A 17554-nucleotide genomic window follows, 5' to 3' on the forward strand; every position below is an offset into this window, starting at 1 on the left:
ACTCAAAAACTAAGGAGACTTGAGAACCTCTAGGAGGTTTCTGAGTCATAGAGTTGATGCAGGCCTGGTAACCCCTACTCAGATTGTCTTTACTGAGACCTGAGTGCTAGACATACTAAGCATATTTTAGGTGCTCTAGTTCACCAGTCCCTGCCCTCAAGGAGCCTGACAAGGGAAAGAAGATGCTCCAGGGAATAGGGACAATTCATTTACAGACTCAAGAATTCTTCACTCTGAGTCAAAAGTAGAATTGGAAGGAAAAAAAGATGGAGACAGGCATTAAGGATTGAGTTCTACCTAAGGGTAGAAAAGGGGGACCAGAATGAGCAAAGAAACATGCAATAACATCATGGCTGTTAGGATCCTTCCCAGTGCGTTCATGTTTTGGAAGATTATACAGACTATCAACAGTGGAGTTACATCTCTAGGAAGTGGAACTAGGAGTGTCTAACACACACATATGTATGTGTGGGAGTGGAGCACTTATCCACCTGTTTAAATTTGGGGGGTATTATTTTTGTAATTTGAAGACAAAGGAAAAAGATTCTACTGAGTGCTCTCAAAGCCTAAGGTTAGAAAAAATATATCTTTTCTGGAGGGCAGTTCCAAAATAGGAAAACAAAGCCTTAAAACTGTCTATACTTTTTAATTATAGCAATTTTATTTCTAAGAATGTATTCAAAGACCTTACTTACAAGGATACTTATAATACTGTTGTTTATAAAGAAAACTGGAAACATAGTATCCAAGTAGGTAAATTATGTTACAAAATAAGGGCCAGCCTATGGCTCACTCGGGAGAGTGCGGTGCTGATAACACCAAGGCCACGGGTTCGGATCCCATATAGGGATGGCCGGTTAGTTCACTGGGTGAGCGTGGTGCTGACAACACCAAGTCAAGGGTTAAGATCCCCTTACCAGTCATCTTTAAGAATATATATATATATGCAGCCAATAGAAATGGTAATATAAGGGGATGTTTAACGTCACGGAAAGTAATTAATGATATATGGATAGCTTTTTTCTTTTTTTTTTTTTTGGTGATTGACCAATAAGGGGATCCAAACCCTTGACCTTGGTGTTACAAGGCTATGCTCTAACCAACTGAGCTAACCAGCCAGCCCTGATATATGGATAGCTGATCAGCATACACAAAAATTTTAAATTTCCATATTAAAAGAGTTCTATAGTTAGTTAGAGCATGGTGCTGATAACACCAAGGTCTAAGGTTCAATCCCTATACTGGCTAACCATCAAAAAAAAAAGAGTTCATTATACCAAAAGATGCAATAAATGAAAAAAACAGCCTGGGAAGAAATATTTTCAACATGTATAAGAGATGAAGGGTTAATAACTTAAAAAGAATAAAGAATAAATTATAACATATACACATAAAGCCTATGAAGAACAGGCTATTGAGAAAAAATTTAACTCACAAATAACCATATGAAATGATACCTAGCCTTGATATTTAAATACATTCAAACTAAAAATGAAGTTTTTTCCTTTTTGTAACCTGTCAGATTACAAACGGAGTAAGAATTTGACCATAATTTTTGTTATGGAGTGCAATTTGCAATATCTATTAAAAATTTAAATATACCCTTTGATTTAGCATTTCCACTTCTAGGAACAAATCCTTCAAAAACATTCCTGTAAGTGCCCAAAGGTAAATGTACAAGAATGTTCAGTATAGCATTGTTTGTAATTGAACAAATCTGGAAGGGACTCAAATATCCATAAATAAGGTATTGGCTAAATAAACTGGTACACTTATACAAGAGAATAATATGTAGGCATTAAAAAGAATGAGGTGAAGCAGTAAGTTCTGATGGGTAAGACATACAAAATATATTAAAAACAAGGTGCAAATACTATATATAAATATCCTATTTAGAAAAAGAAGTCTTTGTCAGATTTTGTATTTTGTATTTTTTTTTTTTTTTTTAAAAACAGGGGTCTTAACCTGCTCCACTATTTTGTATAATATTTATAGTTGAAATAATTTTATACCAACTAGCACACATTTTAAAATTAGAAAAATTTTAAAGCATGCTAAAACAGTACGTATAGATTAAAAACATGCACAAAGAACTAAAAGATACACACCAAATATATTTTATCAGGACATGGGAGTTTGGGTGATATTTATTTTTTCTGTATTTAAAATTTTTTCATGTTATAACACCAAGGATCCCTGTATGGGCCAGCCACCAATCAATCAATCAATCAATCAATCAATCAATTTTGTATACAATTAAAAAAAAAAACCAAAAACTAGCTGTTTAAAAAATCCAGGGGGGACAGGGACGGGGGGAAAAAAAATCCAGTCTTGTAGCCTATCTTTAGGACCAGAACCTCCACCTCTTCCTCTTCCAGGAAGTCTAACATAGCCCTTGCTCTACCTTAAAATTCATTCCTCCCTTGCCCTTTGTGGCCTCTTACATGGTCTAGCACTTCACCTGTTGCCAGTTCACCTGAGGGAAGGAATGCTGGGTGTTTGGCTAAGTTCAAACTTTGTATTTTCAAAAATACTGAGAGTCAGTATCTCTAGAATGAACAGATATCTGGTCAGGAATATCCAATTTTTGTTATAGCGTGGTGCTGTGTTACACCAGAGACATCCTTCACTTAACAACCCCTAACATCAACAAACAGTGTCAGAGAGGCAAAGTAAACATGGCCAATAGCAGCCTCCCACCCAAAAACACACACAGAGTGGTGGCAAGGCAGTGGTCTTCACTGGTCTTTATTGAATGAGAGGTACGAGGGGCAAGCAGGTGGGATCAAGAGCAGCAACGGCAGAAGCAAATATAAAAGTATCAAATATAAAGAGCTAGCTAGCAACTGAGGAGAGTGTGCAGGGTTGGGCCAGATGTTGGGGACACAGGGCTGAGGACTGGCCACACCTACCCTCCAAGGGAACCTAGGCCTGGGGGGCCTGTGCAGGACCCTTGGCTGGGGGTGGAAGCGGCTTGAATGGGGCCAAACTCTGGGCCTTGAAGTAGGAGACCAGTTGTGCAGGCACTTCTGCAAGCACAGTCTGTGCCAATGCCTCCCGAGGGGCCTGCCAGGAGAAGAAGGGCAAAGTCAGTGGTGGCCCAGAACAGCTGCCCAAGGTCTACATTTCATACCCAAGAAAGGATACAAAACCCAACACCCAACTCTGCCCAAGACTTAGATGAAGGGGCCTCAACCCCACTCACATCAGGGAGAGGTGGAAGGGTAACTCCCAGATCTGGATTGCCCCCAAACTTGCCCCAACTCACATTCTGGAATTGGCGGTAGGGCACAAATTGCACTATGTCACGGGCAGCTGCCTGCCCAGAACGTGCACGCAGGGGCCCACCATCAGCATCCAGCTGCTCCATGGCCTCGAAGTCAGCACTGCCCACACCCACAATGATCACTGACATGGGCAGGTTCGAGGCACGCACCACAGCCTCACGTGTAGCCTCCACATCTGTCACAGCACCATCGGTCAGCAGCAACAGCACGAAGTATTGCTGGGGATAAGCCCATTCATGTACTGAGGCAGATCCTCCCTCCCAAACGCCTCCAGACACCCCAGCCACGCATTCTCACACTGACAAGAAGTCCTTTGTTACACAACCCTTAAGGGTGCCCTTGACCACTCCATTGCCACTGCCACCCCTGACCCTCACCGAGGCAGTCCCCTGATGTGCAGCCTGGGCTGCAAACCTGGCCACGTGGTTGATGATGGGTGCAAAGTTGGTGGGGCCATAGAGGCGAACTTGGGGCAGGACTTGGCGATAGGCATCCACAATGCCCTGGATGCCTGTCAGGAAGGAGGCAAAAAACACTGTAAAATTCTGGGCCAGTCCTGAAGTCATCTAATACCAGCCCGGGAGATTTGGGAACGTGAGTACATTTAATCACCCCTGTAATCCAGGGTACTTAACTCTATCCTATAGATGAGAAAACTAAGGGTTAAACAGAGGAAGGGACTTGCCCTAAATCACAGTTTGAATTAAAACCCAGATTAAGGAGATTCCCCTGGACAAATCCAAGACAGTTTGAGCATCAGATAATAACCTACTTTAAAAAAATGAATTTTAATCCATTTAATAAAATAAGAGTCTATACAGATATTAAATAATTACTGGGAGAGAAGGGAAAGCTCTCAATAAATGTAGGAGGAATTATAAAATCATTTGACAATCATCATAGGAATAACTGATTCATCAATGATCATCCATGGATGTTAAAACTAGAAGGTAAAAGTTGATGAGTAACTGGATGTTTACATAGCTTTAAAGTATCTTCCCAGAAGATACTTATTAATTACCAAGGGAAAAGCAGTACTTGCATAGTGGAGAAACCTGGTAGACCCTACCTTAAGCAAGTGATCAAAGTTACATCAGTGGTAATAGGACAAATCAACATCATGTGCCTCCTGATATGATGCACTGAGAAGAATACACAGCATCACTTCAGTGGTATTCCTGCCAAAAATGTATAACCTGAATCTAATCATGAGAGTATATCAGGTAAACCCAAACGGAGGGACATTCTAGAAACAATCTGGCCTGTACTATTCAAAAATGTCAATATCATAAAAGACATGAACTCTTCCAGATAAAAAGATATGACAGTGGATTACAATGTGTGACCTGAGATTTGCTTTTGCTGTAAAATACATTAAGACAACTGACAAAACCTGAATAAATAATATAGATTGGAAAGTAGTATTGTATTGATGTTCATTTCCTGATTTTGAGCATTTGTCCTTGATTTTATGAAATACACACTGAAGTATTTAGGGGTAATGAGCCACGTGGAAGATGATGGGTACAAAGTCGGTGGGGCCACAGAGGAAAATCTGGGGCAGGGCTATTCACTACAACACTCTCAAACATTTCAGGGGAAAAAAAATAAGATTAAAAAAAGGGAGACAGAGAGTAAATGAGGTAGAATGTTAATGTCTGGGGAATCTGAGCTCCAATGACCTGAACCCTTATGACTATTGTTGCAATTTTTCTGTAAGTCTGAATTTATATCAAAATACAAAGTTAAAAGAGAATTTAAAAACTCAGGTCAGATCAAGTCAGGTCAAATTTTCCACTTCAGCTTGTTTCCCACCTGGGGGTACTGGTGAGCCACAGATTTGGCCCTAGACAAAAGGGCTTGGGGGAATCTAGCAAAAAGCACCCTGCAGGGAGGCACCAAGGCTTCCACTGATGCCCAATTAAGTACCTGTGAGCTTCTAGGCAAAGATGATAATATAACAGCTACTGTTTTTTTAGAGAACACTTACTATGTGCTTACACTTACTGCTTCAAATTTACTGCTTCACTCACATCCTCTCTTGAATATTCGATATCCTACAATATTTAGCATTATTACAAAACCAAAGAACACGGAGGCAAAGCAACTTGCCCCAAGTCATGTTAAAGATTTGACTCCAGAGACCTAGCTCTAAAATCCACTCCTCTGGAGAATGGAGGCAGGTATTTGCCCCCCATTCTTCTTTGCCCATACAGGCTTTCCCCTCTAGGTATAGACAGACTTGCATCACACTGGAGGAAGGGGAAACTTACCTGCACAGTAGGGATTACTGGCGTTGAAGTTCAAGGCAAATTCATGTGAGACCTGAGGGCAAGAGTGAAAACAAGATTCTTCCCCCACCTCTTTGTGCTAAGAAGGGCACGATGGTATGTATCAAGATTCCTATAAGAATTATTTAGTCCTGAGTTTGCAAGGATGCATCCCCCTTGCATCTCCCCTTAAAGCTGGGTGCCAAGCAGCATGTAAGTCATTGCATCCCCCCCTAATCAGGACCCTGAAACTGAAAACAGGCGTAGGGGAGAAAAGAGAGCTCACCTGCCAGTCAGGTGGCACCTGGGCCCCAAATCCAAATGCTGGGAACAGCTTGTCACTGTGGAAAAACAGTGAGTTGGGGAAGAGGCAATGAGGAAACTGTCCGCCCAGAGCATTGTAGGGAGAGGGGATGGCCAAGAGAACCTGTTACTTACGAGTCATAGTCCTGAACCACGCTGCCCACACTCCACAGTGCTGTCAGGTATTCGTTGACCCCTGTTGGACTCAGGTAATGCAGAGAGTCAGGTGAGGAGGGGTCTCCATTAGAGCCAGTGAAGTCCACGCCCACCTGGGAGAAGCAAGGAAGAGAGCTGAAAGCCACCTTGAGCCCCAGACCTTTTCTCTTGACTCTGGTAAAGCAACTTACTGTGAAGTTGATTTGACAGCCTCCCATCACATAGTCCAGGAAGGAATACTCTGTTTCTACCTGCGGATGAAACCAGGGTCATGGACGGTGACAGGTATGGAGCCCAGGGATCAGAGCCTAGGTCACATGGGCTACATTGTCTTACTTGGCAAATCTTGACACAGATAACTCCAGAGTTCCTGTAGCTTTTCTTTTTCCGCTGCTTCTCAGGGTGGATGCATTCAAACTCAGCCTGGTGAGGAGAGAAAAATTAGGGTAGGAAACTCCCAGAACATCAGCCAAGGACTTGAGCTGCCCTCTCCTCCCTGTCTCCCCTGGGCTGCAGCCATCAAGGTCCACCTCAACACCCCTCAACAGGGCCAGCACTCACTGGGACTGCTTGTAGCTGGGCCAAGTTGGTGTGGAAGGTACCAATGAGATCATGTGACCCATCACTGTCATAGTCTGAGCATCGCACCTGAGGGGAAGGTGTGTGTGGATATAAAGGAGGCAGGTGAGACTAGTCCCTCCCCAGGCTCTCTTCCCCCACTCAGTCCACTCAGGAGGCAAGCTCCTCACCTGGATGGGTGTGTTGGGGTCTCCACCACAGAAATGCTGAAGGGGAACTGAGAAACGCTTCCATGTAGGGTTCAGGTTGTTCTTGACTACCTGAAGATAGAGGGAAAGGCCTCCTTTGAGCTCTGGCCTGGCCCATGAGGAGCTGCCACACTTCCCTACCTACCTGCAGTCTCTTTTTTCCGTATTCCAAATCTTGCTAGTCACAAGCCCCAGGAGATTCTCCTACCTCACCCCACCCAATCCCAGGGGTCTCACACCTCAGATCTGTATGCCAAGTGCCATTTCCCATCACTCTGGCAGAAGAACTCCAGGAATGGATCCGATTTTCCCAGGAAGTCCTGCCAATGCCACAGAGACCTATTATAAGACTCAGGGAGAAACCACTATGCCAGCCCTATTTCCCCACCCACCCCTGTTCCCCATACACCAACCCTGTCCCCTTAATTCTTGGATCTCCAGGGTCTCCTTGCAGACATACCTTCTTATCTAGGTTTCTGGCCTCCACCTCCAAGGTTACTACACGACTGTCCTTCAACTCCTGAGCTGAGACCTAGGTAGGGGAGACTGTATCACCTCATGAATTCTTCATTGATATAAGCCCACTCCCCCACCCTTGCTGGGTTCTTCTTTACCGTGACGGTCCCCCGACCAGCAGGTTTTCCAGGCTTCAGCATCAAGGGTAGAGTCAGTATCTGGCTGGACACAATCTGGGGCAAAGCAAGGTGGGGAGGCCTCAAGATCTCAGGCAGGGTTAGGTCCTGCTTGCCCCCCACCCACTCACCTCCAGGCACGCTGGGTTGTCTGATAAGCCTCTTACAGAACCTGTGTCTGAAGGATCCTAATCCCTGACCCTACATACCTGTCCTAAGGAACACTCAGCTCCCCCTAGGAAGTCATCATCCCCCAGCTCTGGTGTCTTGTTGTCTATGTCATAGATTCCAAAGCGTAGCTTCTGGACTGTCTCAAAGTGGTACTCAAGCTGCAGAGTCTTGGAGAACTCAGGGCTTGAGCAATTTCGTACTCGCTCAGTCCGGCCAAGCTGTGGGAAGACGCCAATAAGCATCACAGTGACACATCCTCCACCACAAAACAGTCCTAGCCTCCCTCCACAACCTTAATGTCTATGGCCCTCCTCACCTCAGCCCAGTTGCCCCCTCCCACATCCTGCAAAAGGACACAGAGTGGGTCAGATTTGGAGCCGATGTCCTTGTCAATGAGGTGGTCACAGGAAATGGACAGCTGAACCAAGGTCACACAGTGGGCCATCTGGGGGAAAAGGAGCTGGGTCAAGCACCAGGGACCTTTTGCCACCCTTCCCTTACTGCAGGTCCCAGAGCTGGGGAGGGCCAGCAGCCTTCACCCAGGCACAGCTGAGCCTGCATATACTCCCATGACACCCAAGGAAGAGAAGGCCCTATAGCCTCCATACCCCTCAACCTCCTGGGTAAGCTCAATGGCATAGGCGATGGTGGTTACGACCAACTCTGGTACAGTGTATGATGAGAAGATGTCGAAAAGGGGTACTAGCCTCCATCTACAACTTTGACCCCAAAGTAGTCCTCACCCTAAAATTGGTCCTAATCCCAACAATGCTGCCCAGACCCAGATTCCAACCTTGATCTTTGCAGAAACCAATGACTCTCACTCTCTGACCCCCTTACTGGTCCCAGATCAGACCTTAATCCAAGTTCCAATCCCAAAACATTGCCCCAAATGCAACTATGATCTACATACTGCTTCTCAGTCTCTTCCTCCCACTCACCCTGGGCCCTATATCTTGGAGTGGAGTTACAATCCCTCTATTGATTCTCCTAACCTCTAATCAGCTGCTCATGTCCAACTCCTGCTTCCACTGATGCTACCCAGACCAAGCCATCATAATTTCTTGCCTGGCTTAAAGCATTAGCCTTTCCAACTGGTTTCTCTTCTCCTAAACCATCCCTACCTTCACTCCCCCCTCTCCACCCCAACAGGCTATTCTCAATACAGCAACCAGACTGATCCTGTTAAAACATAAGTCAGGTCATGTCACACCTCTGCCTGAATCCTCTAATGATTTCCTATCGCTCTTAGAAAATATCCAAACTGAGGGCCGGCCCGTGGTTCACTCGGGAGAGTGCAGTGCTGATAACACCAAGGCCACAGGTTCGGATCCTATATAGGGATGGCCAGTTGGGTCTCTGGCTGAGCATGGTGCTGACAACACCAAGCCAAGGGTTGAGATCCCCTTACCGGTCATATTTAAAAAAAAAAAAAAAAAAAAAATTCCAAACTCTACCATGGCCTGCACGGTCCTGAAAGATCTAAATATCTCTAACCTGATCTCTTAACACTCCATTCCAGCCACCTTGCTTGCCATTCCTCAAATAAAAGCCAAGCTTGTTTCTACCCCAAAGCCTCTGCAGTACCTGGAATGTTCTTCCTCCATATTATCCAAATGGCTTGTTGCTCCATCTCTCTCCCTCTAGGTCTTTATTTAAAATCATCTTCTGTGTTATGGAGAATGCTTTCCCTTTCTAGCCACTCTAAAATTTGACCTTACTGCCACTGACATCATATACCCCTTTCCTGCTTTTTCTCTTGGAATTTATCAATGTCTAACATATTAGATGTATTTTATTTAATATTTTATAATTTGTCTCTCCCACTAGAATGTAAATTCTGTGAGGGAGGGAATATTTACCTGTTCTGTTCATTGCTCTATCCCAAGCACAATAAATATATTTGTTGAATGAAAAGGCCATCTCTATCCCCACGACCTAGCCCAGCCAGCTCCAAACTGACTGGCTTCTTGCCCCTACAATCAAGCAGCACCAAGCTTCCCCAACTCACCCATTTCCTCTGCCGGAAACATTATTCTCTTGCATGTATCACTATGGTGACTCCCGTGAAGTCCCTTCTCCTACAGCCACCAGAGCAATCATCCTCAGACCCCTTACTCTCCCTGTGCAGACTCTGGCACATACACCTGATGACCCTCTGCACCAGGAGTGCATATGAAGTCAGATCTCTCACTCGGCTTTACTCAGCATTCCAGGCTTCCTAGCACTATACCCTGGAATGCCTCCAGCCTCAGCCTCTCTATACTAACCATTAGTCAATCCTTCTCCCCACCCAGACCAAAGTACCCCATCTTGGCCCCTCATAGTCTTCATCTAGAATGCTGTTATCAACCAAAGTTGGAATGATTCTTAGAGTTCAACTTGCTTTTCATGTACCTCCATAGCACCTCAGCCTCTGCTTGAATGCATCCAATGATGGAAAACCTATCACTCTTATAATCCACTTGTCAGAAAGTACAGCTCCATAAAATCTACCCAAACTGACCCAAGTTTGTGGAATTATCACTTCTACCCATTATTCCTACTTCTTCCCCAGTCTAGAGCTCCACAGGAAAGCCTTATTCCACCTCCTTATCTGATACCTGGGAGCAGTGAACAGTACCAGCTAAAATCTGGAGAAACTCCCCCAGTTCTTTTGGCTATTGACCCTAGAATGTGCTGACTTCTGACCGTTCTGATCACTCCCTTGGAGGTTCCCCAAAGAGAGGTCCAGAGCAGAACACATACTCCCCCAAGGGAGCAGGACAAGTTTCCCCTAAGCCACTATCTGAACTCCGTGCTTGTCAGGTCGCATGTTCTCTGAGGCAGTGTTTGTACAGTACCGAGACAAAAAGGAGTGCTCATTTTACTAATGCTTAGAATAGCGAAAAACCTGAGGCAGCTTAAAGGCCTATCAACTAAGTGGTGACTAAGTTAATTATGGTATATTCAAACAATAGAATGCTGAGTAGAGCTAAAAAAAACAAGGCAGAACTATTATTATTAGTACTATATGAAAAAACAAAGTTGTAAAAAGTGGTAAGAGGATGAGTCCATTTTAAACTTCAATTGTATATGTATATAAAAAAATTGTATGTGTATATGTATACATACAATAGATTTGAATATATGCATAAAATAAATATACACACAGAAAAATGGAAGATACACCAAATAAATGTGATTTCAGGTAGCTTGGAAGAGGGGAAGGTGAAAATTTTACATACTCTAAAGTTCGTTAGAGTAAGTGTACTTTAATACTCTTCTATATTGTGTCAGTTTTTTATATTGTTTATTTTGTATTTTTTAAAGGGCCTCATTAGCTTTTTCCCCCAAATCATAAGTCCTCTTGACTATTCATTCTTAGCCCAAAGCCTCTATTTCCAGTTCAACAACTCCTATCTAACTTCTGCCCTTATTGTCTCTTGCCTCCTCCCTAGCACTGCCCCAGCTAGTCATCCTTGATGCCAGCTTCCAGAGTCTCAACTCTAAATAAAATCCCCGTATAACTGCCCATGGCCCTAGGTCCAGAGCCAAACTCGCAAGCAGGGCCACCTTGTTGCACAACTCCAGAAGGCCTATCTACACAGAATTCAGTAGCTGTACAATATGGTAATCCTGTATCTCTAGATCAACCTTCAAAGCCCTTCCCAGTTTGCCACCTGCCCTACCTCCTGCCATTCACGCACCCACTCAGCTAGTCATCCAAAGTTATTTCTGGTTCACCAAACACATACATGCTGATACCTCTAACTCTCCTGCCTAGCAACTGTCTTGTCATCCAAAGTTCTGGTATGACATTATTCCTTTATGAAACTTTGCCCACCTTCCCCAGGTAGGATTTTATTTCTCCTCTGGAAAACTGCAATGATTTCCTCATCAGTTTTTCTGCAACCACACACATTTCTGTGTTTATTAGCCAAACAGAAACCAGATCATATCATTTCTCTGCTTAAAACTCTGGAATGACTTCCCAGAACACTCAAAATAAAATCCAAAGTTCTTACCATGGTCTACAAGGCCCTGCCAGACCTGACACTTGCCTAAAATCATTTAGCCACCCAGTAAGCTCCAGTCACACTGGCCTTTCTGATCCACATATAGATGACATCAATGTCATTACCCATCTCAGGGACTCTGCACTATCTGCCTCCTCCTATATTCACTCCAGAAATATTAGCTGTTAGAGGAGGAACACTGTCTGGTTTGTCTCTCTTTATATCTCCACTACCTAGAACAGTACCTACCCTATAATAGGTACTCAAGTAAACCTTTAGTGACTAACACTGAAACCACTACACCAGAATTCTAACTTTTGTCTGTCTACCCTGGTAAACTATGGGCATCTTGGAACTAGAGCTGGCTATTATCTCTTTATCTCTAGTACTAATGCTTAGCATATAGCTGGTACTCATAACCATTTGCTGAATGAATGGTGAATGTGCTTTTGCACAACTTACACCTTTAGGCCTTTTTCATTTGAACTAATGTCTAGCAGTAAATCTTGTCTATCCTAATCCTGTGCAATTAAGCTTTAAATTTCAAGTGCAGAACTCCTACAGCCCAATATTAAGTAATAGTCAAAAACTGGACAAAAAATTTGATCAGACACTTCAAAAAGGAAAATATATGAATAAGAAATAAGCAAACAATGTGATCCACAGCATCAGTCATCAGGGAAATGCAAAATAAAGCCACAATGAGACACATACCTAACGCATGGCTAAAAGTAAAAAGACCAAAATCTGCCATAAGTTAGCAAGAATGTAGAATTCATACATTGTTTAAAGCATTACATGTACCACTTTAGAAAAGTCTGGCAGCCTATCAGAAAAACAAACATAACACCTAGCCCAAGAGCAATTCCACTCCTGTTTTTGTCCAAAAGAAATGAAAACATTGTGTCCACAAAGATTTGTACAAATATGTTCATAGCAACTTTATAAATAATAGCCAAAAACTTGAAACAGCCCAGGTGTCTATCAATGAGAATGTATAAACAAACTGTGATTTCTTTTTTTTTTTTGTCTTTTTTTTCGTGACCGGTACTCAGCCAGTGAGTGCACCGGCCATTCCTATATAGGATCCGAACCCACGGCGGGAGTGTCACCGCGCTCCCAGCGCCGCACTCTCCCGAGTGCGCCACGGGCTCGGCCCAACAAACTGTGATTTCTATATAAAACTATTCAGCAACGAAAAACAATTAACATCTGTAACATGGATAAATCTGAAGGATAAAGTACACAGGTTCCATTTATGAAGTTTTAGAAGAAGCAAAATTAATCTATGATGAAAAAACTCAGAATAGTGGTTGTCCTCCCCACTCCCCCAGAGGAGGGACAGGTATTAACTGAGAAGAGGCAGAGAGAAGTCTAGGCAGGAATGGAAAATTCTATATTGTGACAGGAATGTGGGTCACAGTAGTGTGTGCATTTGTCACTTTCATCTAATGCTACACTTATGGTGTACACATCTGATTGTATGTAAATTTTACAAAATTAAACGCACAAATAATGAATTCAAGGCATACTGAAATGTTTAGGGGTGAAGTGTACTGATGCCTGCAACTTCTCTGAAATGCACCAAAAAGTAAAATGAATTATTGAATGGATAGATACATGGTAAAACAAAAGGAAAATTTAAATTGCAGAATCTAAATGGTGGATATATGGGTATTCACCGTAGAGTTTTTCTTTTTTCTTTTTTTTAAAAGATGACCGGTAAGGGGATCTTAACCCTTGACTTGGTGTTGTGAGCACCACGCTCAGCCAGTGAGCGAACCGGCCATCCGTATATGGGATCCGAACCCGGGGCCTTGGTGTTATCAGCACCGCACTCTCCCGAGTGAGCCACGGGCCGGCCCACACTGTAGAGTTTTTCAACTTTTCTGCACATTGCAAGTTTTCATAATAAAACACTGGGGAAAAGTTTAAATGGAGGATTACAGGTCCTCTCCCTGGTAAGACTATGTTGTGAAACACAAAAGCAGTAGTAGTGGTTATCTAGGGGTGGTGAGATTACAGGGAACTGGAGCTGCTGTCTTCTCACTCCATGACTTTTTAAAGATTTCCCAGAGAGATGCTTTTGGCCTGGGCCAAATACATGAGTAGGCCAGGAGTTTCCTCTTGTGCTAAGCCTCGATTTCTGGTGTACTAGATTTCTTAAGTCATTACCATTACACCACTTTTCCCACAGCTAGTCCTATTCCATTCTTCTTCAGTTTCTTTTCTGAATCCAGACTCAAACTCCAACCACACTGTCATGAGTTCATGTGTGCATCAGCAGCATATGGGACTGAACGCTCACTGATGTGATGGTACTCAGGTGGCCTGGCTTCCATTCTGAGAGGTCATAACTTCCTGTGCTACCATACTGTTTTATTTTTCACAGATCTGCCTTTTTCTTTCTCACTAGAAACACCAACTCCTTATAAACAAATTTTTATAATCTGTAGTTTTCTATACTTTGAGCCATATTCCCTTTAAATTATCTATAACTCATGGATTAATCTCTTCCAAATCTTGTTTATCTCCTTTAAAATCTACTTCCAAGCCTACCTCTGCTTGGAAATTGTGTGATTAAATACTCCTGGTTTCACGTTTGTTACTCATCTGTCCTCACATCTCTTGAACAGCTACACTTTTTTTTTTTTTTTTCCTAAAAGATGACCGGTAAGGGGATCTTAACCCTTGACTTGGTGTTGTCAGCATCGCTCTCTCCAAGTGAGCTAACCAGCCATCCCTATATAGGGATCCGAACCCGTGGCCTTGGTGTTATCAGCACCACATTCTCCCAAGTGAGCCACGGGCAGGCCTAACAGCAACACACTTTAAACCAGACTCATTTATTTTTCATACAGTGGTGCCATTATAATTAACCTCATGGGATTTTCAGCCTCCTTTTTAGGACTAGAATTTTACAAAGCCATATTAAACATCACATTTAAGTGAGTCAAAAAAAGATAGGTCCGGAATTTTATCATTTATTTTTTTAAGAGAGGTCTGGCTACTACTCACCAGATCTTTGTGCACACTCTTCTGTCAACCATATCTTTCCTGGATGTGTGTAAATGTCTAACTGGACTTGCCATTTCCACTCAATCCCCTCCATCTCTTCTCTACGTTGATGTCAGAGACCTTCCCTGATTCCAACCCAATACAACCCAGTTTCTCATAAACCTACCAAAATGTATAAATTATTTTCTTATTTATTACCCCTACTAGACTGTAAATCCAACAAGGGGAGGGACCAGATCTGCCCTGTTCCTATTCCAGTGACTGGCACATAGCAGGTGCTCTAATTTCTGCCGAATTAACGAATGCTAGAAAAGGACTGATAACCCAAAGACCCTCAGAAATGACCCAAATCTAGCCCTGACCTGCAGCTTAAGCCATCAAGGGAAAAGTGAGCTTTCTAGGAACCTCCAACACAAAAGACGAGCTTGTTATCTCTGTATGTTCCCAATACCCTCACCTTTCCATTTTAAGCTAGTCAGTAATTGTAAACAGAAACAGCTAAGTACTAGCTCCAACCTTTTCTACCGTTGCTTTCTACCACTTGGGAGTTTCACTCCCTTCCATTTCCCCTTGTAATTTGCTTTCCTATGCTTACCCCTATCACCAACCTCAGTGATTTCCAAAGCCCCAAACTCTGGAAGGGCAAATTCTCCCACTATCCCTTAAAGAAGCCATACTCATTCTCATTTTTGTAATTTTTTCCACAGAATGTCAGGAATAAAAAGGAACTGAGTGATTATCTAATCCAAATCCCTCAATCCAAGGCAGAGAGAGATGTGATCTGGCTAAGGCCACATACTTGTATGTGGTTGAATGAGATGGGGAACTAAAATATTCTGACTTCCACCTAATCTAGAACTTTGGACTGTAAATACCTTCCTCTTCTGGAAGAACCTCCCTTCTTATATTCAAAAAAAATCTGAGGGAGTGGGCAAGAGTATGGGTTCTGCAGTGAAGTGACGAGGCTCTAAATATTGGTCTTATTCCTTCCTAGCCACAATGAGCTACTATGACACTAAGCCTCAGGTTCCTCAGGTGTAAAGTGGGGGATATTACATATTCTGAAAAGTAATGTAAATAATGTGTGCAAGACATTTATTACAGTCTGGAACTGTTACCACCATCCATTAGCTATTATCACCATCATCCTTCAAGCCTAGCTCACATATGTCCCCTTTTCATGATCTCTCCAGCACTCAACAACTTCTTACTCTGGGCTTCTATAGCCAATCCATACCACACAATTATACTGTCAATGTTTCTCTAGTTCTTTGCCTGTCAATTAAATGACAAACTTCTTTATTTTTGGTTCTGAATCTAATTTATTAGACAACAGAGAAATAACAGGTGTAGATTATGCTACTAAGAGTGCTCAAAAACAGCAACTGGGCTTGCTTGGGCAGGGGGGTAGTTCTTCACACTACTGCACAAAACATAAGGACTCCTTGTCCTAAACGAAATATACAAACTTCTTTAGAATAAAGGCTTGTTTCAGCATTGCCTGCCACAAAGCAAAGGCATGAGCACATAATGGGAATTGAAAACACCTGAGGGAAGTCTGCCACCGTGTGCTGGAACAGGCCTGTATGAACCTGCAGGAGCCCATTGTTAAGTATTATTCTGTAAGAAGGTGGATGTGGTAAGCTTAAAACTACAAAAATTGGGCAAATGCTAAAGGTCAGGGTTTCCTCCCCTCTGCTAGCCAGTTTACCAGCATACCACTATTGATAGGGAATCCCACTCATTTTCTATTGCATCCCCTTCCCTGCCTTGGGAGGTTCTAACTCTGCTCTTCATAAATCCTAGATCTTTTCTCCTGGGTCCAGCTGGATCCAATTCAGTGCCAGATGAGCTGAAATTCGTTCATCAGCCCTTCAAGTTCAGGAGTTAATACTGTCCTCTTCTACTCCCAAAAGCCTAAGGAGGAAAGGCTTTCCTGCAATTCCCATTTCCATTTATCCACCCTAGGTAATGATACAGAAGTTGCACCAAGAGGCCACAAGAAGGAATAGAGGACCAAAATGTCTGGATGGCAGGATCACTCCTTTACAAACCAAAGTCATGCTCACTCCTGTTGCCTACCTTGACATGCTGGAGCAGCTCACAGGTGCTGGATCAAGTCTTGAAAGCCAATCAGGAAATCCTCCATAGACTCCCAATGGAGGGAACACCAACCACTCAATAGTCTTTTTCCCATTCAGATTGAATAGACAAACTATGCCCACCACGACCACCACTCTTCTTCCCTTCCTTCTCAGCCTCCTCAAGTGACATGGAGAAGGTAGACAAGACTTTCTTACCCCTGCTTCTCCCCCTAACTCAGGGATTCTCTAAATTTAAATCAGCAACCCTAAGGACATTCCTCATAGGTCACAAACTGAACCAAGAATGCAAGTCCTTACTATAACACTATATATTCTTTATTCGTACATAAGACTAAGGGCTACTAAAATTGTGTTCATAAACTACAACTTTAAACGATAAGTCTGGCTTAGATCCATATACTACTAAGTCTGACTGCCATGCAGTATTTGGCAATACCACAAAGCTTAAAATGTGCATGTGCACACAAAAAGTGACAAGTGGGAAATATGGTAAAGAAAATGGCAACAGGATTTCCCATATGGCCGTACTGGGTGAAGGTCAAAAAGATTTGTGAGCCACTGATCCAACTCCAGCATCACCAAAGACTTATCCAAAGTTGAACAAATCTAACTACCTGTGCCCACCTTTTCAGAAAAGCAAATCTAGCTTGAAGACAGAATTGGATATGAGGAAAGAAGCAAACTAAGCAAACACATGGCCTTCAAGCAGGATAGGACTACACTGGAATGGGAGTTTTTCTCTGTCCAGAGACTCTGATTGTCCTTCACAAACTTTCCACTTGCCTACTTCAAAGTAAGTTCGGGTCCCACTCTGTAATCATTAGCTTGACTGTGGAGGCTGAGATGC

At 43.0% G+C, this 17554-nt stretch overlaps 1 protein-coding gene across 8 annotated transcripts in view; it reads right to left on the bottom strand.

Annotated features, from left to right (window-relative positions):
* Positions 1 to 2730: 2730 nt before the first annotated feature.
* LOC134364527 (RNA-binding protein 12) overlaps positions 2731 to 17554 on the bottom strand; it is a 34881-nt gene continuing 20057 nt past the window's right edge. For 5 of the 8 annotated variants that reach the window (XM_063080430.1, XM_063080441.1, XM_063080433.1 and 2 more), the window contains 15 exons: positions 7903 to 8031; positions 7625 to 7804; positions 7398 to 7472; positions 7244 to 7315; positions 7023 to 7103; positions 6766 to 6855; positions 6578 to 6664; positions 6353 to 6439; positions 6208 to 6267; positions 5996 to 6129; positions 5844 to 5898; positions 5561 to 5612; positions 3665 to 3798; positions 3269 to 3505; positions 2731 to 3066 (listed from right to left, as the gene is read on the bottom strand). In XM_063080430.1, coding sequence (XP_062936500.1) covers positions 2926 to 3066; positions 3269 to 3505; positions 3665 to 3798; positions 5561 to 5612; positions 5844 to 5898; positions 5996 to 6129; positions 6208 to 6267; positions 6353 to 6439; positions 6578 to 6664; positions 6766 to 6855; positions 7023 to 7103; positions 7244 to 7315; positions 7398 to 7472; positions 7625 to 7804; positions 7903 to 8031 — 1614 coding nt within the window. In that variant the 3' untranslated portion in view covers positions 2731 to 2925. The remainder of the gene's footprint in view (positions 3067 to 3268; positions 3506 to 3664; positions 3799 to 5560; positions 5613 to 5843; positions 5899 to 5995; positions 6130 to 6207; positions 6268 to 6352; positions 6440 to 6577; positions 6665 to 6765; positions 6856 to 7022; positions 7104 to 7243; positions 7316 to 7397; positions 7473 to 7624; positions 7805 to 7902; positions 8032 to 17554) is intronic. The other 3 variants (XM_063080443.1, XM_063080446.1, XM_063080456.1) reach the window with 1 other exon arrangement.

The sequence above is a fragment of the Cynocephalus volans genome, chromosome 1 (genome assembly GCF_027409185.1).
Source record: "Cynocephalus volans isolate mCynVol1 chromosome 1, mCynVol1.pri, whole genome shotgun sequence".
In the NCBI taxonomy this organism is placed as follows: domain Eukaryota; kingdom Metazoa; phylum Chordata; class Mammalia; order Dermoptera; family Cynocephalidae; genus Cynocephalus; species Cynocephalus volans.